The following is an 18237-nucleotide window of genomic DNA, read 5'->3' as shown; positions in this document are numbered from 1 at the left end:
GCACTTGGGGCACAACAACCCTGTGCAGTGCTACAGACGGGGGAAGAATGGCTGGAGAGCTGCATGGAAGAGAAGGACCTGGGGGTAATGGTTGACAGCGACTGACCATGAGCCAGCAGTGTGCCCAGGTGGCCAAGAAGGCCAACGGCATCTTGGCTTGGATCAGAAACGGTGTGATCAGCAGGGCCAGGGAGGGGATTCTCCCTCTGTACTCGGCACTGGTGAGACTGCACCTCGAATACTGTGTTCAGTTCTGGGCCCCTCACCACAAGAAGGATGTTGAGGCTCTGGAGTGTGTCCAGAGAAGAGCAACGAAGCTGCTGAGGGGCTGGAGAACAAGGGTTACGAGGAGCGGCTGAGAGAGCTGGGGTTGTTTAGCCTGGAGAAGAGGAGGCTGAGGGGAGACCTTATTGCTCTCTACAACTGCCTGAAAGGAGGTTGTGGAGAGGAGGGAGCTGGGCTCTTCTCCCAAGTGACAGGGGACAGGACAAGAGGGAATGGCCTGAAGCTCCGTCAGGGGAGGTTCAGGTTGGATATCAGAAAAAAATTCTTCACAGAAAGAGCCATGGGGCACTGGAACAGCTGCCCAGGGGGGGGTCGAGCCGCCTTCCCTGGAGGTGTTTAAGGAACAGGTGGATGAAGTGCTGAGGGACATGGTTTAGGGAGTGTTAGGAATGGTTGGACTCAATGATCCAATGGGTCCTTTCCAACCTTGTGATTCTGTGTGATTCTGTGTGTGATCCCTTAGCTCAGGTGAGTCTGGGCAACTGGCTTTAAAGGGCCCCCTTAATATTAAAATAATTATGTCCTGAAAATGTTTATTTCTCTCCTGTGACTTCAAAAATTGTGTTAAGCTCAGTGCAGTTGGAAATGTCCACATAACAGCTCAGACAAATAACTCTCAACCCACATTCAAAGAAAAAATAAATCTCCATAGCAGAAGTCTAGGTGATCACCTTCTCGCTCATCAGGAATCTCGGTGTTGCAGTGCCAGGGAGCAACTGGTTCTTGCAAGTTTTTTGTTGTTTCCCAATTAGTCAGGAGGCAGCATTCCCACGTGAGGAAGGGAACTGGGTGGAGACCCATCGTTTGGCCCTGAGCCTGGCTGCTGACACAGGGACAACGCACAGAAAGGAGTTGCTGTGCTGATTGATACTGGCTCGTCAGGTATTTGAGGAGAGATGAAGAAGAAGAGGAAGAGAACAGGAGCTGCTGAAGTGGAGGGACTGATAGTACCATAGGTGAGTACTGTGGCCGGGTGAGGAATTGTTGGGACTAGAGCATGACGGTGAACAAAGGTGCTTACAGGTAGAAGAGATGCTGAAGAGCTGCTGAGAGGAGGGGAAGGAAATGTGGACAAAGAACACCTGAAAGAGTCTTTTCAGAAGGGTAGCAAAAAGGAAGATTTCACTGAACTATAGTTGTGAACAGCCAAGAATGGATGGGGGAGAGAAGGTGACCCCGAGAAAGGGATGGTGACCTTCAGCTTAGAAAGACAGAGAACTGTACAGGTAAGAGACACAGTAGAAAACCCAAGGAATCCGGGTCAAAAAGGAGATCTACACAGGAAGAAAGAATGAATGAGGGTTTGGAACAGAGGAAATAAGAACAGAGTAAGCATTGGCCAGGAAACGAAGAAAATCTGATCCAGAGAAAATCTGAACTGCAAATTATTTGCTTGCAGGTTATTAAAATGGGGCAATGTAGTGCCATGAGAACTCAGCCCATGGAATATCTGTTGTAAATAATTATATCTATTATAAATGCCTAAATGTGAAACTTCTCTTAAAGAATATTTTTTCTCCGTGTTATGTCCAAAATAGGAGGCTTATTCAGTATTCAATAACTACAGTAGTTTCTATGTGTTTTTTCACTTTATTGTCAATCCAGGGCTCACAATCTTTTTTTCAAGACCTACAACATGGGAATCACAAAATTACATGGACTGGCTGTTCTCGTGACAGCAGGAATCACTGGAGTGATCTGGTGGGTGTTTAACTTTTGATGATGATTCCCAACTTGATATATGTCTGTTGCCCAACCTGAGTGAGGTTTCTTCTAGCTGTACATAGGTACAACGCAAGCATTTGCACAGAGCTAAATTCCTAATCGTCTTTTATATTCAAAAGATAAAAATAAGCAAGTATGGACACATTCTAAAAATCTGATGAATTGAGCTCTGTGTATTCCTGTGAGCCCAAGTGTGAATTTTCACGTTTACATACCACGATGAGATCTCTGAACTCCATACCACAAGAAGGATCCTGGCACAGAGCCAGTGCTCCATGGAGTGTACTTCGCTGTATTTATTCGGTATGACAAATGCATGATAAAGACTGAATCAAAAGCAGCGTGGCCAGCAGGTCAAGGGAGTTCATTCTGCTCCTCTATTCCTCTCTTGTGAGACCTCATCTGGAACACTGTGTCCAGTTCTGGAATCCTCAAGATAAGAAGGAGATGGAGCTGTTGGAATGGGTCCGGAGGAGGCTACAAAGACGATCCAAGGGCTGGAGCACCTCCCTACAAGGACAGGCTGAGAGAGTTGGGCTTGTTTAGCCTGGAGAAGAGAAGGCTCTGAGGAGATCTTATTGCAACCTTCCAGTACCTGAAGGGGCTACAGGAAAGCTGGGGAGGGGCTGTTCATAAAGCCTTGTGGGGATAGGACGAGGGGCAATGGGTGTAAACTGGAGAGGGGCAGATTTCGACTACACATAAGGAGGAATTTCTTCACCATGAGGCTGGTGAGACACTGGCCCAGGTTGCCCAGGGAAGTTGTGGCTGCCCCATCCCTGGAGGTGTTCAAGGCCAGGTTGGGTAGCCTGATCCTGTGGGAGGTGTCTCTACCCATAGCAAGGGATGGAATTAGATGATCTTTAATGTCCCTTCCAACACAAACTGTTCTATGATTCTATGATGTTTAGCCTTGGTTTGTGCATCCCTGGAGCAGCCTATTACAGTGATGCTTTCCTAGTATGTTCCTGGAGCCCAAGATGAGAACAGATGGTGATTTTGGGGAATACAGATTTTGCTGGAATAAAATTGGAGGACTGTATAAATGAGGGAACTAGGAAAAACTTTTCATCCAAGTACTCTGTATGAAGCTGAGCCTCCATCCAAAGGTCCTCACATTTTTGTGGACAATGTGATTTGTCTCATAGCAAGACGATCTCACTTACTGACCAGAGCAGAGCCAACACGATGCTGTAGACACCTCACTCCGAAAGGAGACTACGCATTCAGTCTTTAGCAGCAGCTGACTACAAGCTCAGCTGTGAAAAACACACATTTCCTTTGGCATGAGCAGTCTCAGGCCTCATGAAATGCAAACTAAATGATTCACAGATCTTCAGAGTTAATAGATCTGCAGGTTACACTAGGCTAGACAGCTCTCTTGGTACATCCTCATCACCAGTTTGGCCTCACAAATATGAATCCTATTATCTATGTTTCACAGTTTCAGTCATATAAAGGGTGTTTTATTTTTTATTATCACTGACATTGCTTTCTTGTTCTGTCCCAGGTACCACCACCCTTTATCCCCATCCCATGACCAGGAACCCACAGCTTCCCCTGAAGAAGCAATATTGCTGTAAGGGATTGTTTCATTCTGCCAGTCTTGCAAGATCCAGCATGTGTGTCATCCTAGGGCGCTAGGCTAAGATTCCTCTGATAAGACTCATTCTTAAGCAGAAGAGCCATGCCTTAGAAGTGCTTATTTCCTTCTGGGGATAAGTCATCCTGCACTGACCAGCTAAGATGCAGATATCTCTACTGTGAATGCCCTCAGCTGGGTGAATAAACTCTGATTCCAGAGATTTAACTTGGGAACTCTGAAGAGGAAAACACAAATAAATTGATCCAGTTCCACAAAATCATATAATGAAACGACAGCTTAATCCCACCTGGTTTAGACATCTACAAGTTGACTCTCTTGTTGTGAGTCATCTAGGTTACCGCTGTAACCATTAGAAAGAGGTGGGCCCTGACAGATTTTATTAATCCTATACTTAGAGATCAGGAAATAGTCAGTCTATGCCATGTTCTCACCAAAGAATGCTCTAACCAACTAATTACAGTTCTAGATCTCAGTCTGCTGTTATAAGATAACGTAAGTACAAAGACAGAACCACTAGGATCTTTTATTTTCCTGTAAGCTAGAAGTAAATCCTTTGACAATCAGTATGATTGCTTTTTGAATTATTTGAACAGTGTATGTGTGTGTGTGCTCCTGCACATGTTTTAGGAGTAACTTAAATTAAAGGAATTATACAATTAAAATTAATAAGAGTTGCAGCTGATTGTAGGGGAAAACCTAATTTTATTTGGCCGGCTGTGTGTCTTCAATGACCTTAATACTGCCTTGAGAAGCGAAACCTGGGATGTGCACCCCTATATAAGAAAGTAAGACCTGCCTTATGTCCCTAATATTCTTTCCATTAACCTGAAGTTCTTCTTTGTGTTTTGTTTTGGTTTTAGTATGAGCAACATGAATCAGAGCTCGTGTCAGCTTTCACGGTAAGGATATCTTACCCTTTCTCTCTCACAGCTTTGACACGTGAATGTGTATCCTGCTAAACATCAGTTCTCTTCCTTTATCGATGTTGAGTAACACCCAGTGCCTGAGAAAGCAGGCTTGTCAAGTAATTTAGTTTCTGAGTTTATTCTTAATGACAGTTTCTGATTGTCCACCATAAGAACATGTTGAATCCTAGTCTGTCCTCTAATGGTAGGTGAAAATATGGGTTCAGAAGAGGAGACAGTTCACTACATTGACTCCTTCCTCTGGAAACTGTAGTGCAGACCACACTGGCTTTCTCTCATCACTTTTTCAGGGCTACTCTAAAGATATTCAGAATATCTACACATGTTCTTGCATGTGGAAGAAGAGGGTGAGATTCAAAGAGGGAGTGCAACCAACACGATTTGTGTGAAACCATAAAGATTACGTTCTCCCGGTCTCTGACACAGATCCTGTTTCTTTGCATGAAGTTTGAATGTGAATAGTCTCTAAAGTCAAAATTCCCTTTCGGCAACAAGGGAACTATGTCAGACTAAGAGGAGAGCTGGGCTATGTGCCATTCACTCTAAACACACTCAGTTAAGCAAAAAAGGACAGGAACATTACAGCTATACATGAGGAAGTGAGAGGTAGCTGCTAGTGCTGTTAGTCCTGAAAAGAGAGTGGGCATGGTAGTAGAAGAGCATCCAGTCTTAGGCCTTGGAGATACCTCTCTCCCACAGTGGTTCTGCTGACCATAGACATCCAGCTTCCGTGGTATCATCAGAAAAACAGGTTTGGTTTATTGTCCTGATACGTGTTGTGGTGATGCAACCTAGGCTTACCCAACAGGTACCCTTAGACAGCCCTGATTACAGGATTTGCCTTATTACAACTTTTGCATTTCTTGACTTTCCTATTCGCCAACAGCGCACTTCCGTTTCTGCACCCCAGTAGCCTCTCAAAAAAACAATTCGCCTCTAGATATTCTTTATCCACTGGTCACAGTTCTGCTGCATTGAGACCTAAATTTGGTATTTCTGATATGGTTACCAGACCTTGGACTTACAGAGCTTTGCTGGTGTGGTTACCTGGGAGCTCTTTGATTTGCAAGAATCTGGTCCCCTAAAGGTCCCCAAAAACGTTTTCCATTACCTGTGAATTCTGGTCTTTTCTCACAAAACTCATCCTTAACAAACTACGAAATCCAGTCGTGCTTCACAGCACCATCTGTAGTGTCTGACAGATTCCCACTCTCTTATTTGTAACATCCAGAAATTTCTTATGCCTGTACAGTACATTTCCACATCTGGTTCCATTACCTTAACCTCAGGGTAAGACACAGCCAGCAGCCCAGTCATTTGCCCGGAGCCTTGGCATTCCACCCATGTGAACAATTTTTCCTATTTTTTCTCTTTTTAAGAAAAACAAGATGTGTCCACTGATATTAATTCTACCCTGAAATTACAGGCACAGCTGAAAGGTCAGAATATTCTGTTAGACAAAATGCAAAGCCAGAAGGAAAAACCCTTTCACACAATTCTAGAGCAACTGAGTTTAAAAGGGACCTCCGGAGCTTATCTGGTCCAACTCCCTGCTCAAAGCAGGGGCAACTAGAGCAGGTTGCTCAAGGACTTGATTAGTCAAGTCTTAACAACCTCCAAAGGTGGAGCTTCCACAGCCTCTCCGGGAAGTACATCCCAGTATTTGACTACTTTCAGAACTTTAAAAAAAATGTAAAATTTGTCATATTTCATTCAAATTTCCCAACTTCCAACTTACCTCTATTTCCCTTCATCCTATTGCTGTGCACATCAGAGAAGTGCCTTGCTCCATCTTTATATTCTTCTCCCATCAGGTAGTCCTAGATACCAGCAAGGTCTCCTGTGGGGCTGGGAGCTGAACAGGCCCCATTGTGTCAGCCTGCCTTCCTCTTCCATGTGCTCCCGACACCTTGATGGCCGCTGCTGGACTCCCATCTGTACATCAATCTCTTTCTTGTCCCAGGGAGCTCCAGACAAGACATTGTACCGCAGACACACCTCCCAACTGTCAAAGAATCATAGAATCATAGAATGGTTTGGGTTGGAAGGGACCTTAAAGGTCATCTAGATCCAACCCCCCTGCCATGGGCAGGGACATCCCACTAGATCAGGCTGCCCAAGGCCCCTTCCAATCTGGCCTCGAATACCTCCAGGACTGAGATCATCCCTGATGATTTCCAGTAGGAACCTCATTTCCCTACTGGAAACTCTAGGAATCACGACTGGTGGGTTCCTATTTGGTGACCCTCCTATAGGAACGTGCATAACCAGTGGGAATGGACAGCAGCACTATCTACTTTGTGATGTGCTATATCTACTCAAGAGCGCAGACAGACACCCATGAGCAAACTGTATTGAAGATACAGTTCTCATGGCCTTAAGCTGCACCAGGGGAGGTCCAGATTGGATATTAGGAAAAACTTCTTCACGGGAAGGGTTCTCAGGCCCTGACAGAGGCTGCCCAGGGAGGTGGTGGAGTCCCCATCCCTGGAGGTGTTTAAAAGATGGGCAGATGAAGCGTTTAGAGATATGATTTAGTAATGGACGGGTATGCTTGGACTTGATGATCTCCAAGGTCTTTTCCAACCAAATGATTCTATGAAGGAGTTCTGCATTTTTAGATCAGACACTCACCATGTAGGAGTAAAATCAAATTTTATTCAGACGCACTACAGGACCAGACCTGCTGAAAATAACCCTAATATATATTATATTGCATTCCACATTAGTTAGACAAGGTGAGTAGTATGTCTACTTATTAATAGTATAATTAATATAATAATAGTAATAATTATGTAGTTAACATTATAGAGAGAGGTGAAATAATATCAACCATATCATAGTATTTGTGATGGAGGCTGCCTGCCTGGATACCCAATTGGATCAAGGCTCATCCCTGCCTGCGTGAAAAAGAGAATGTGAAACTGCTGTGCCATGAGGTATTTATGTGTCTTTTTCTCTCTCATTGGCAGACAAACAGACTTAAATGAACCATCTCCAATGCTTCCAAGGTAACGATAATTTCTCTGGCTTCACTAGCATGATAGTACATTGCTCTCATGACGGTGTTTCTGGCACATACAAGTCAGGACAGCTGAGAGGGTGGCCGAAAGGATAGGAAGGAATGCTTATTTAGAGAAGGTGCTCTTCCAGAAACACTTAATGCGTAGATGCAATGTCTTTTGTTTGCTTGCTTTCAGAAAGGGGCACAGGCAATCATGGTGAATGCTGAAATGTTTTCGGTTTACTTAAAGATTAATCCAGTTTTCCCCTCCCCTACCACCATCCATCTCCCAAGCTAAAAAAAGAGGAGGTTTTGACTGATATTATTTCTACTATTAACAGCATTCCCGATGATTTGGAGTGTCTTTGAAAGGGACATTTTAGGTCAGTGCAATGAATTGTTTTCTGGAATCGTGTCTGCTGGAGCGAGCGGCTCTAGGATAACAGTAGAAGAGACATGGGCATACTGGAGAGAGTCCAACAAGGAGACACAAGGATGATGAAGGGACTGGAATATCGCTCATATGAAGTGAGACTGAAAGAGCTGGGACTCGTTCAGCCTAGGAAAGAGAAAGTTTGGGGTTTAACTTATCAATGTACAGAAAAATCTGAAGGGAGGGTGCAAAGAAGACAGGACCAAGCTCGTTTCAGTGGTGCTCCATGGCAGAGCAAGAGGTATAGGGCACAGAGTGAAACACAGGAGGTTCCCTTTGAACAACAAGAAACCCTTTTTTAATGTAATGGTGACTGAGCACTGGAAGAAGTTAGCCAGGGAAGTTGCAGAGTCTCCCTCCTTGAAGATATTCCAAAGCCAGCTAGACACTGTCATGAACAACCAGCTCTAAGCGGCCCTGCTTGAGCATGAGGACCTTCAGAGGTCCCTTCCAACCTCAACCATTCTGTGATCCTGTGAAAAACCATAGATGACAAATTAATATTTGGATGACTGAACTCTGGTATGTGTTTACCTTAATTTTGTGTTTAATATGAATAGTTCAATATATATGTTCCACATTGATGTTTCTTTAATTATTTTTTTCCTTCTATATTTTAAGTTTCCCCACTACAAACCTAAAAAGAGGGAGTTAATTTTTTCCTCTGGGAGTTTCCAAGGAATTTTGTTCTTTATTTTGTTATTTTTTCTGCTCTTGGCCTTCCCTTCTTTCGGAGGAAATTTCTGAAATGAAACCTTCACCTGACTCTCTTAACTACTGATAGTGTTTTTGGCAATCCACATTATGCTCAAACTCATACATACCTAAACACACACTTTCCCACTGTTATCATGGGGACTGTTTCAGCGCAATTCAGATGCAGAATGATCTCAAAATACCCTTTATCATGGTCTCATATTTTCCTCTTGCACATAGTGCTCCACAGACCCTCTGGAGTGTAGGGATTGCTTTGAAATAGTGTCTGTGTAAAGGAATTCAGAAACACATTGCTGTTACTGGGAGGACTCTGAGTCAGAGTATTGAAACAAAAGCCCAAGAATACCCTTCAGTGGATGGCTCTGAAGGATTTCTCCCTTGACCTCTTGTGCCATCTCACGGTGTGTGTGAAGAACAGCTTCTTCACCTCCATTACTCCATGACACTGCTGCCCTCTTCCAAAGTTCAGAGAGAGCTGCCATGGTCTCTTTAGTGTAAAGCATAGGTCTGTGTGTTTATTCTTGTTAAAGCAAGCTGAATCTTGTCATCTTGAAGACGCAAGGATTTCTCCTGCCGAGTCTGTATCTCTCGCCTATGGTGAAGCTAAACACAAACAGGAAAGATGCAATCATAGAATCATAGAATCACCAGGTTGGAAAAGAACTCTTGGATCATTGAGTCTCACCATTCCTATCTGCCATTAAACCACGTCCCTGAGCACCTCATCTCCCCGTCTTTTAAATATCTCCAGGGATGATGACTCCCCCCCCCTCCCTGGGCAGCCTCTGCCAGGGCCCCATGAACCTTCCTGTGAAAATCTTTTCCTGATATCCCCCCCCCGGCACAGCTTGAGGCCATTCCCCCTTGTCCTGTCCTCTGTCACGTGGGAGAAGAGCCCAGCTCCCTCCTCTCTATACCTAATATATATTATCATATAATAATACCGTAATAAAATAATAATAATAATAACAACAACAACAACTAATAGGATAGGATAAAGGTACAGTGGCCACCAAGGCTGACCCACACGGAGTAGTGATCAGTGTTTTTACACGGGTAGGACTCATGTAAACAATTCGGACTGCCTGATTGTATTCCTCTTGCCTGCTCATCAGAGCTGGAGTTCACAAATGGACAAACAACCCCCTCATTGTGTTGTTCCACAGGGATGGATACGTGTGCCTGGAAACTCCTCCAAGCCTACACCAATGCTCAGACCTTGACTATCACTTCTCCAGTCTCCAGCTCTGACCTCAGACCTTTCCATATTCTGGTCTCCTCCTGCTCAGAGCCTTGATCAGTTTGACGTTTGCTGATGTATTCATCTGCATGCAGACTACAGAGCAAAGTTACATGGAAAATTAAATGTGTAGCATCCTAAAAGAAGACAGGACAGACCACAGGCTCAAGACTTATCCAAGTGACCAACAGCCAGTTTATACAGGACTGAACCCCTTTACACACCACCTTCTTTTCCATTTTCAGCCACTTGTTCTCTGTTCCTCCCTTACTTTGCTTTGACTCTCCCACTAAACATAAATATTGCACATTCCCTCAAATCACCTCAGCCCTCTGGTTGTTGACTTACTTTCTTTTTCCTTTCTTTGTTATTGTTTAATAATCTTCTCCTCATTAAGGTTTGTATGTCTGAGTTTTAATTGATTAAGTACTTTTTTCTTGTCTTTCCCTTTGATGCTGAATAGCCACTGAAATGATATTCTCTCAAATCAGAAATCTTTAGGCTCCATATATCCTTGCACTCCTGCTATTCTTGTTATTAGCATGATTGGATTATAATGATAATGAATGACCACGTACATTATTCCAAGGTCATATATATTTTTTCTTTTCTACAGCATATTATATCCTCAACCAATTCTGACAAAACCACGGTAAGATTGATGTTTTAAATCTGTAACTGTTGAAGAGAAAAAGATGAATCAAAGATTCTTTGGGCAAATGGTGCCTGCTCCTCCCCGCCCTCATATTTCTTCCTAAAATCTTTTCTCAATCTTCCTTCTTTCCGCTTAAAACCATTCCCCCTCATCCTATCCTTGCACTGCCTGACAAAGAGCCCCTCTCCAGCTTTTCCAGAGCCCCTTTCAGTACTGGAAGCTGCTCTAAGACCTCCTTGGAGCCTTCTTTTCTCCAGGCTGAACTCCAGCTCTCTCAGCCTGTTTGGGAGGTGCTCCATTGTCCTTGGATGAGCTTGTTTCTCTTAATCTAAAATAACGGTTTGCTGAAAGCTTGTTCAGATGTGCTTATCTACAATATAGAAACATATATTTGGGTAGAAAAATTTGTTGAGAAATATATTGCTTGAATTTTATAAAATCTGAAAAACCGCACTGATAAAGTTAATCCTTGTATGGGCTGAGGGGTTTAATGACACCTCCAAAAGGTGACCCAAATCATCTCAGCAGTAAATTCCATTCTGTTGATTTCTATTTTCTCTGTACTTCCAAATTAACTCAGGACTCAACCCCATACTTCACACCGGAAGGATGGGATGTCATCCAGAAGGACTTGGACAGGCTGGAGAAGAGAACATGTGAGAACCTCATGAGGTTCAACAAGTGCAAGTGCAAAGTCCTACACCTGAGTCAGGGCAATTCCCAATTCCAGTACACGATGGGGGATGATATGATTGAGAGCAGCCCTGCAGAGAAGAAGTTGGGGTGCTGGTCAATGAGACGCTCAACATGAGCCGGCAAGGTGTGCCCAGAAACTGATTGTGTCCTGGGCTGCATCCAAAGCAGCGTGGCCAGCAGGGACGGAGGGGGTTCTGCCCTCTGTTCCTCTCTTGGGAGACCTCATCTGGAGGATTGTGTCCAGTTCTGAAATCCTCAAGATAAGAAGGAGATTGAAGCCTACAAAGATGATCCAAGGGCTGGAGCACCTTCCATATGACCATATAAGGACAGGCTGAGAGAGTTGGGGTTGTTCAGCCTGGAGAAGAGAAGGCTCCAAGGAGATCCAGTACCTGAAAGGGCCTACAGGAAAGCTGGAGAGGGACCGTTCACAAAGGCTTGTAGTGATAGGATGAGGGGGAATGACTCTAAAATGGAGAGGGGCAGATTTAGGCTTGACATAAGGAAGAATTTCTTCCCCATGAGAGTGGTGAGGCCTTGGCCCAGGTTGCCCAGGGAGGTGTTCAAGGCCAGGTTGGATGGAGCTTAGGCAGCCTGATCTAGTGGGAGGTGTCCCTGACCATGGTAGAGGGTTGGAACCAGATGTTCTTTAAGGTTCCTTCAAACCCAAACTATTCTATGATTCTATGATTTTATGATTCTATGATTCTATGATTCTATACTTGTCTAAACCTGCTGATGGTGTGTTGTTTACACAGTTGCACTCTGGTGCTGGGCTGAGCCACTACACGTTGTGGATGTTAAAAAGGAAAGAATGAGGTGCTGTGTGGACATGAATGCTTCAGTTCTCATGGCTCTGTGAGGCTGAGCTAGTGTCAAGTGTGGCTGTACCTAGTCAAATGTATCTATAACTTTCCTGTCACCAAAGGCTGAACTAGGTTCATAGGCTCTAAATTTCTTCTAGGTCTCTCGTAGTCAGAAACTTCCTGGACAAGCAAATATTTTAGAGGCATCTGACTTATTTTAGGCATGTACTGCAGGATATGATGACTCCTATTTCATAATTCACTGATGGTACTTTCTTGACCCCTAGTGATTTCAAAGGGAGGAGATTAAGCCAAAGGCAGAGATGTGTGCTCGACAAATTTGGCCTCATGAATTCTATAGGGCATCTAAAGACTGCCTTCATTCTCAAACTCATTGCAGGAGGCGAGATGTTCTGGTGTTGACACCTTGGCTGGCTCCGATTGTCTGGGAAGGCACATTCAATAGAGACATCCTGAATGCCCAGTATATGCAGAAGAACCTGGTCACTGGAGTGGTCACTTTTGCTGTTAAAAGGTATTGGTTTGTCATGTATTTCTTGTCAAATTCTTCAATGTCTTATCTGCCAGCTATGCTGCAATACTCCCTCTGGAGCAGGAGTGAGAAAAGTTCCGAAGACAGAACATGAGCTGCTTTAAATTGGGAGAAAAAAACATGAGTTTCAACTTCCCAAGTAAGGCAACTGGCTTTTAAAAAAAGCAAAAGACATTGTCTTGCAAAGGACAAAAATTGTCCATGGAAGTATAATTAACATTCTGGTCCCTTGACAAGAAAATTCCAGCTCCTGCTCTGTTTCTAACCTCAAGCTTTGCCTCTGACTTGGGAGAAAAAATATAAATATCCTGCAAAGTTGAGATTGTTCATGAGTTCCTCTTAGAGTTCAGAGTTAAAATATTAGCTCTACTAAAATTATTAATCCTGCCATTATAGCTTGTCAGTTCTGGGAGAGGTTGCTCTTTGAGTTTCTGAGTGAATAAAGAACTATATTCCCTCTGTCTCCACTAAGCACCCCAGTTTTAAGTAGAGACTCCAGGTATCTCAAGTCAATCAAAATTATTTAACTGATAATTTTGATCCTCTCTATAACAGTAAGTCAAGAAGTTAAACTGCAGAAAGAGTGCAAGGGAGCCAGGGAGGATGAGGGAGTGAAGGGTAACAAGAAGTATTTATACTCGGCAGTGATACAAGAGAGAAACACGGAGCATGAAAGGCCAAGAGTAGAGACTGGTGAAAACTGAAAAATGGTATAACGTGCAGAAACAGGGGAAGAGGGTGAAGGGGGAGCAGGTACGTTAAATAAAAATAAGAAGGGAGCAATGGATAGAAAAGGAGAAACAAACTGAACTTGAAAAACCCTCATTCTTCAGCAGGAGGAACCCCTCTCAACTCTCTTCCCTTCCTTGTCTCTCAGATATATCCAGTTCATAGAAGGGTTCATGAGCTCTGCCAACAAGTACTTCCTTGCTGGGCACCAGGTGAACTTCTACTTGTTCACAGACAATCCTGAGCAGATCCCTCACCTTCAGATGGCCCCTGAGAATCACCTCTTTGTCATCCCTGTCCAGAATCACTCAGGGTGGCAGGACATCTCCATGAGCCGTATGGATATCATCAACAGATACATCCACAACCAATTCCAGTATGAGGTCGACTATCTCTACTCCATAGACATTGATGTCCAGTTATTTGAACACATTGGTGTGGAGATCATTGATACCCTGGTGGGGACCATCAGCTCCAGGCAGTACACAGCACGTCGTGAGAGAAAATCATATGAGACACGCACTGAGTCACAAGCTGCTATCCCCAGAGGAGAAGGGGACTTCTATTATACAGCAAGCTTCTATGGGGGAAGTGTGTGTGAGGTCTACAAACTGACCAGAGACTGTTTTAAAGGGGTCATGAAGGACAGAGAAAATGGCATTGAAGCTAGGCAGCATGATGAGAGCCACCTCAACAAGTACCTCCTGTATCACAAGCCCACGCGCCTGCTGTCCCCAGAGTACTACTGGGATGAAGAGCTAAGTCAGCCCCCCATCATCCGGGTGAAGAGGATGTGCCCTGTGCGCAAGGACAGCAAGAACTAAACTTCTGAAACAAAGAAAGTAAGAAAAGACAGATCATCAACATCTAGACACCAAAACTGATGTGGAGTTTATAAAGTCATTAATTTACCTTTCTGCACTTCTGATGCCAATAGGAAAGGCCAAATTATGTTGTTTATTGACATTTTTCTCTATTAACCTGATTTTATTCCAGAGTTCTGGTGGTAACAAAGCAATGGTTTATTTCTCTTTTCAGTCATTGTTGCTTTGTAGTCATGATTCCATTGTCTTCAGTACTCGCCACTCCTGGGAGGCCAGCATCAATATCCATGTGGACCATGCTGTCCCATCATGTGTTCTTGCCTCTAATTTTGTAATCATTCAGAGTAATTAGTCCAAGCATTTCTTCCTTTTCTTCTTCCTTACCCTACAACATATTCAGCATCGTTTTAACCTTTCCTTGAGTTATGCTTCTTTTCAGCCTCTTTGCCACAACATCATTCACTGTACCCACTCACCAGCAAAGTTAATAATCCCAACAAAAGATGTTTCAATGCTGTCTTAATCAGTTTATTTTAAGAAGTCTGGATGTATTGAGGTGCCAGGAAAAAAAAACCCTAATGTAAAAGTACCAGGTCTGTTATGGACCTTAGAGACGCGTACCGCTCATGATCTTTCGTTCTGTACGGTCCTATGGCATAAGAGTTCTTACAGGTTAGTATGACCGGTGATAATATAAACACAAAGTCCCAGAGTAAACAATGCTACAATTTCTAAGAAGAATCCTGTTTATACCGTTCGTCTCAAAGCAAGACCACCCTCTCCAAAAGCTTACAACCTATTCCAATGCTATTACAAGGCTGTTATTGGGCTAATTTTTACATACTACATTTCTTACCCGGTCTGTTGTTTATAAATCCTTACATTCTTAAGTATATCCTCCACTGTACCAGATAGTATTTATCTATTTTTTTTCTACAAACTACTTGTTCGGCCATTTCTTAGTGAAAAAGAGCAATCATATTTTGCAAGTGGTATAAGTTCTCTGAAAGGAGGTTGTGGAGAGGAGGGAGCTGGGCTCTTCTCCCAAGTGACAGAGGACAGGACAAGAGGGAATGGCCTCAAGCTGCGCCAGGGGAGGCTCAGACTGGATATCAGGAAAAGATTTCTCACAGCAAGGGTGATGGGGCCCTGGCAGAGGCTGCCCAAGGAGAGGGTGGAGTCACCATCCCTGGAGGGGTTTAAAAGATGGATAGATGAGGTGCTCAGGGATATGGTTTAGTGGCAGACAGAAATGGTTGGACTCAGTGATCCAAGAGGTCTTTTCCAACCTGGTGATTCTATGACTCTATGATTCTAAGTTCAATTCAGCAAGACCCTCCATTTAATGCTAAAACTTCCATTTTGTAAAAACACAAGTAGTCAAAATCTCACGAGTGTACCTGAAGCCTGATGTGCATCTAAATTGAGATGAGAGGACATCGTGACTGACATAGATCAGGGTGAAGCCTGAAGATTAGGTTTTTAATATAGCATCTTAATGTATTCTTGGCAGGTTAGACTTGAAGGATCAGTGTGAAATTGAGGGTTAACACTGGGGCCTACAGGAAAGCTGGGGAGGGGCTCTTTATCAGAGAGTGAAGAGAAAGGGTGAGAGGGAAAGGCTGGAAGCTGAAAGAGGGGAATTGAGATGAGATCTTAGGAAGACTTTTTTTCCCATGAGGGTGGGGAGGCCCTGGCCCCGGGTTGGCCAGAGAAATTGTGACTGCCCCATCCCTGAAGGTGTTCAAGGCCAGGCTGGATGGGGCTTGGAGTAACTGGATGCAGTGGGAGGTCTCCCTGGAACTGGATGGGCTTTGAGGTCACTTCCAACCTAACCCAACCCGGTCTATGATTCTATGGTTCTATACATGAAAGTAGAACAGCACATGTCAAAAAATAGACCTTTCAAGGGAAGTAATTTAACAAGGGTGGATGAAGGGTGAATGGAATTAGGGAGAATTCCATTGTCCTTGTCTACAAAACATTCAGTCTTGCTTTGGTTATTGGGTCACTATAAAGCTCAGTCATTTTCATGATCATTTTCAAACCTATCAAGGGGGTGGTCTTAAAACAGAGAGGTCACAATCCTTAGGTCATTCTAAGATTTATGGGAAAATTTGCTGCAGACAAAGAAAACACTCCCTGATCTTTCTCCCAAGGCTGTAGGTCTTGAGGTTAGTCCCTCAACTCTCCCACCAGTGTCTCACTTTCTTGTTCCAGGATGCCACTCGTACAACACACTGTGAGGTGTAGAAGAGGAGAAAGGGACCTGTGGAAAGAAGTCCCATAGCCCTGCCCCAGGCTTCTTGCTGAATGACAATCCAGCCTCTCATTATCTATTAAAGCAATACCTGCTTAATAATCAAATTGGCATTGATTATTGAGTTTGGTGTTTTTCACAGCATCAATACTCAAGCCTGGTTTGTCCAAGAGGTGGGCAGTAGAGTCTTGCTGAACACAGGCCAGACAAGAGGAATGTGTGTGATACTGACAGCTTCCCGATAAAGATTAGTGGAGAAGGGAGGCTGAATCATTCTGGTGAGTTGGGGTGCTGCAGTTGGGCCAAAGTAATCAAATCATTTAAGGTGACCAGACCACAGACTGAGTTGTAAGAGTTCAACAGTCTGTCTCAATACACACTGACCCATTTGGATCTCTTCAGAAAGCACAGACTGGGTTGGGGCAACGGAATACTAGTGTTGAACAAGGGGAGGGCAGTGATGTAAAATTCCTTTTGCAGCATTTCCCGTCATCAAAACTTAATCCTCTGATGCTGTCTGATTTCTCAGCCACACTCTGCGCCACTGCCTAACCGGTTTTACTTGTGAAACTCGACACCCTGGGAGGCAGGACACATCAATGCTTCACTCCCACTTCTCAGTGAAGAACAAAGACCACCACAGGTTCCTCAATCCCTGTCTCTTCAACATCCTGTCTAAGGGCTGGAAGACCTCTCTTATCCATGCCTACTCACTCCATGTTATCTTCCCTACCCAATGCCTCTGGAGACTGGAGATAGGTTTTCCACCACTCTCAGGGGCAGGATTGAACACACAATGTATAGAGAAGAATTGAGTTGGTCGCTATGAATAAGGACTGCCTAATGTGCTGCCTTAACAGTCCACATCATATTAAGGTAAGAAAATTTGACTGATGTTTAAAAATCAGAGCTCCAGGACCGGGGGTTAATTGGGGTTGGTCATGGCAAAATGGACTGTGTCTGTATGAACAGAATAGACTTCATCATTATTGCAGCGTGACTGAATCAGCCTTAGGCATCAGATCAGCATGAACAGAGAATGTTGAGATAGAGTGCAAACTCAGAGCAGGCAGGATTAGTAAATTAGGGTGGATTGAACAGGTTGGCATAGCAGCATAGCTTGAATGGAATAGACCAGATTAGAGAAAGCATGATGGGATAGGTTGGGCACTGAGCCAGGGCAGATGCCACATGGGCTGGTCAGCATGATGAATATTAGATTAGACTTAATCAGGTAACACAAGAAGGGATTTAATAAGGGTGGGCCACACCAGGCCAGTGGAATAAGATGACCTTAATGTTTATCATTACTCACTGCAAACTGGCTTCAAGATTCTGGCTCATCCTCAGACGTGCTTAGCTCATAACATCCAGATCAAAAGAAAGCTCGGAGTTGCCTTTGAATCCTTTCTAGAACTTAGGAAGAGCCCTTTATGGGCCATGTATATTTGTGTAAATTGTCTCTCCTGCAGCAAGAGGTCTGCTTGTTTCCAGTAACAGCCTGTAGCACTTCTAGGGCTCTGAAACTCAAGATGGTTGGAGTGGATGATCTCAAAGTTCTTTTCCAACCTAATGATTCTATAATTCTAGGAAACGCAAGACTGAGCTGAATGGGCATGGACTAAATAAGGATAATGAGATCAGGTTCATCTTACAGCTTCTGCTACCGGCAGGACTTCTTTACTCCTTGACACATATGACCCCTGGACATACACTGCACAACTTTCAAATCTAGTGGCTTTTAATATCTATAATTATAGGAGGATCATTGTTGCCAG

At 43.8% G+C, this 18237-nt stretch overlaps 1 protein-coding gene across 2 annotated transcripts; it reads left to right on the top strand.

Annotated features, from left to right (window-relative positions):
• The first annotated feature begins 1106 nt into the window (after positions 1-1106).
• On the top strand, positions 1107-16523 carry LOC104054434 (ABO, alpha 1-3-N-acetylgalactosaminyltransferase and alpha 1-3-galactosyltransferase). Of its 2 annotated transcripts, XM_054088760.1 has the most exons (8): positions 1107-1241; positions 1891-1986; positions 3521-3589; positions 4477-4515; positions 7515-7553; positions 10553-10588; positions 12494-12628; positions 13524-16523. In XM_054088760.1, the coding sequence occupies exons 2-8, from the start codon at positions 1922-1924 to the stop codon at positions 14197-14199; spliced, it is 1059 nt and encodes a 352-aa protein (XP_053944735.1). In that variant the 5' UTR covers positions 1107-1241; positions 1891-1921; the 3' UTR covers positions 14200-16523. The 2 variants fall into 2 exon arrangements, with proteins under 2 accessions (XP_053944735.1, XP_053944736.1); XM_054088761.1 differs by lacking the exon at positions 10553-10588.
• The last annotated feature ends 1714 nt before the right edge of the window (positions 16524-18237 follow it).

This window comes from Cuculus canorus, chromosome 25 (assembly GCF_017976375.1).
Source record: "Cuculus canorus isolate bCucCan1 chromosome 25, bCucCan1.pri, whole genome shotgun sequence".
Classification (NCBI taxonomy): Eukaryota; Metazoa; Chordata; class Aves; order Cuculiformes; family Cuculidae; genus Cuculus; species Cuculus canorus.
The sequence above is the reverse complement of the archived record's forward strand: the minus strand, read 5'-3'. Positions and strand labels throughout refer to the sequence as shown.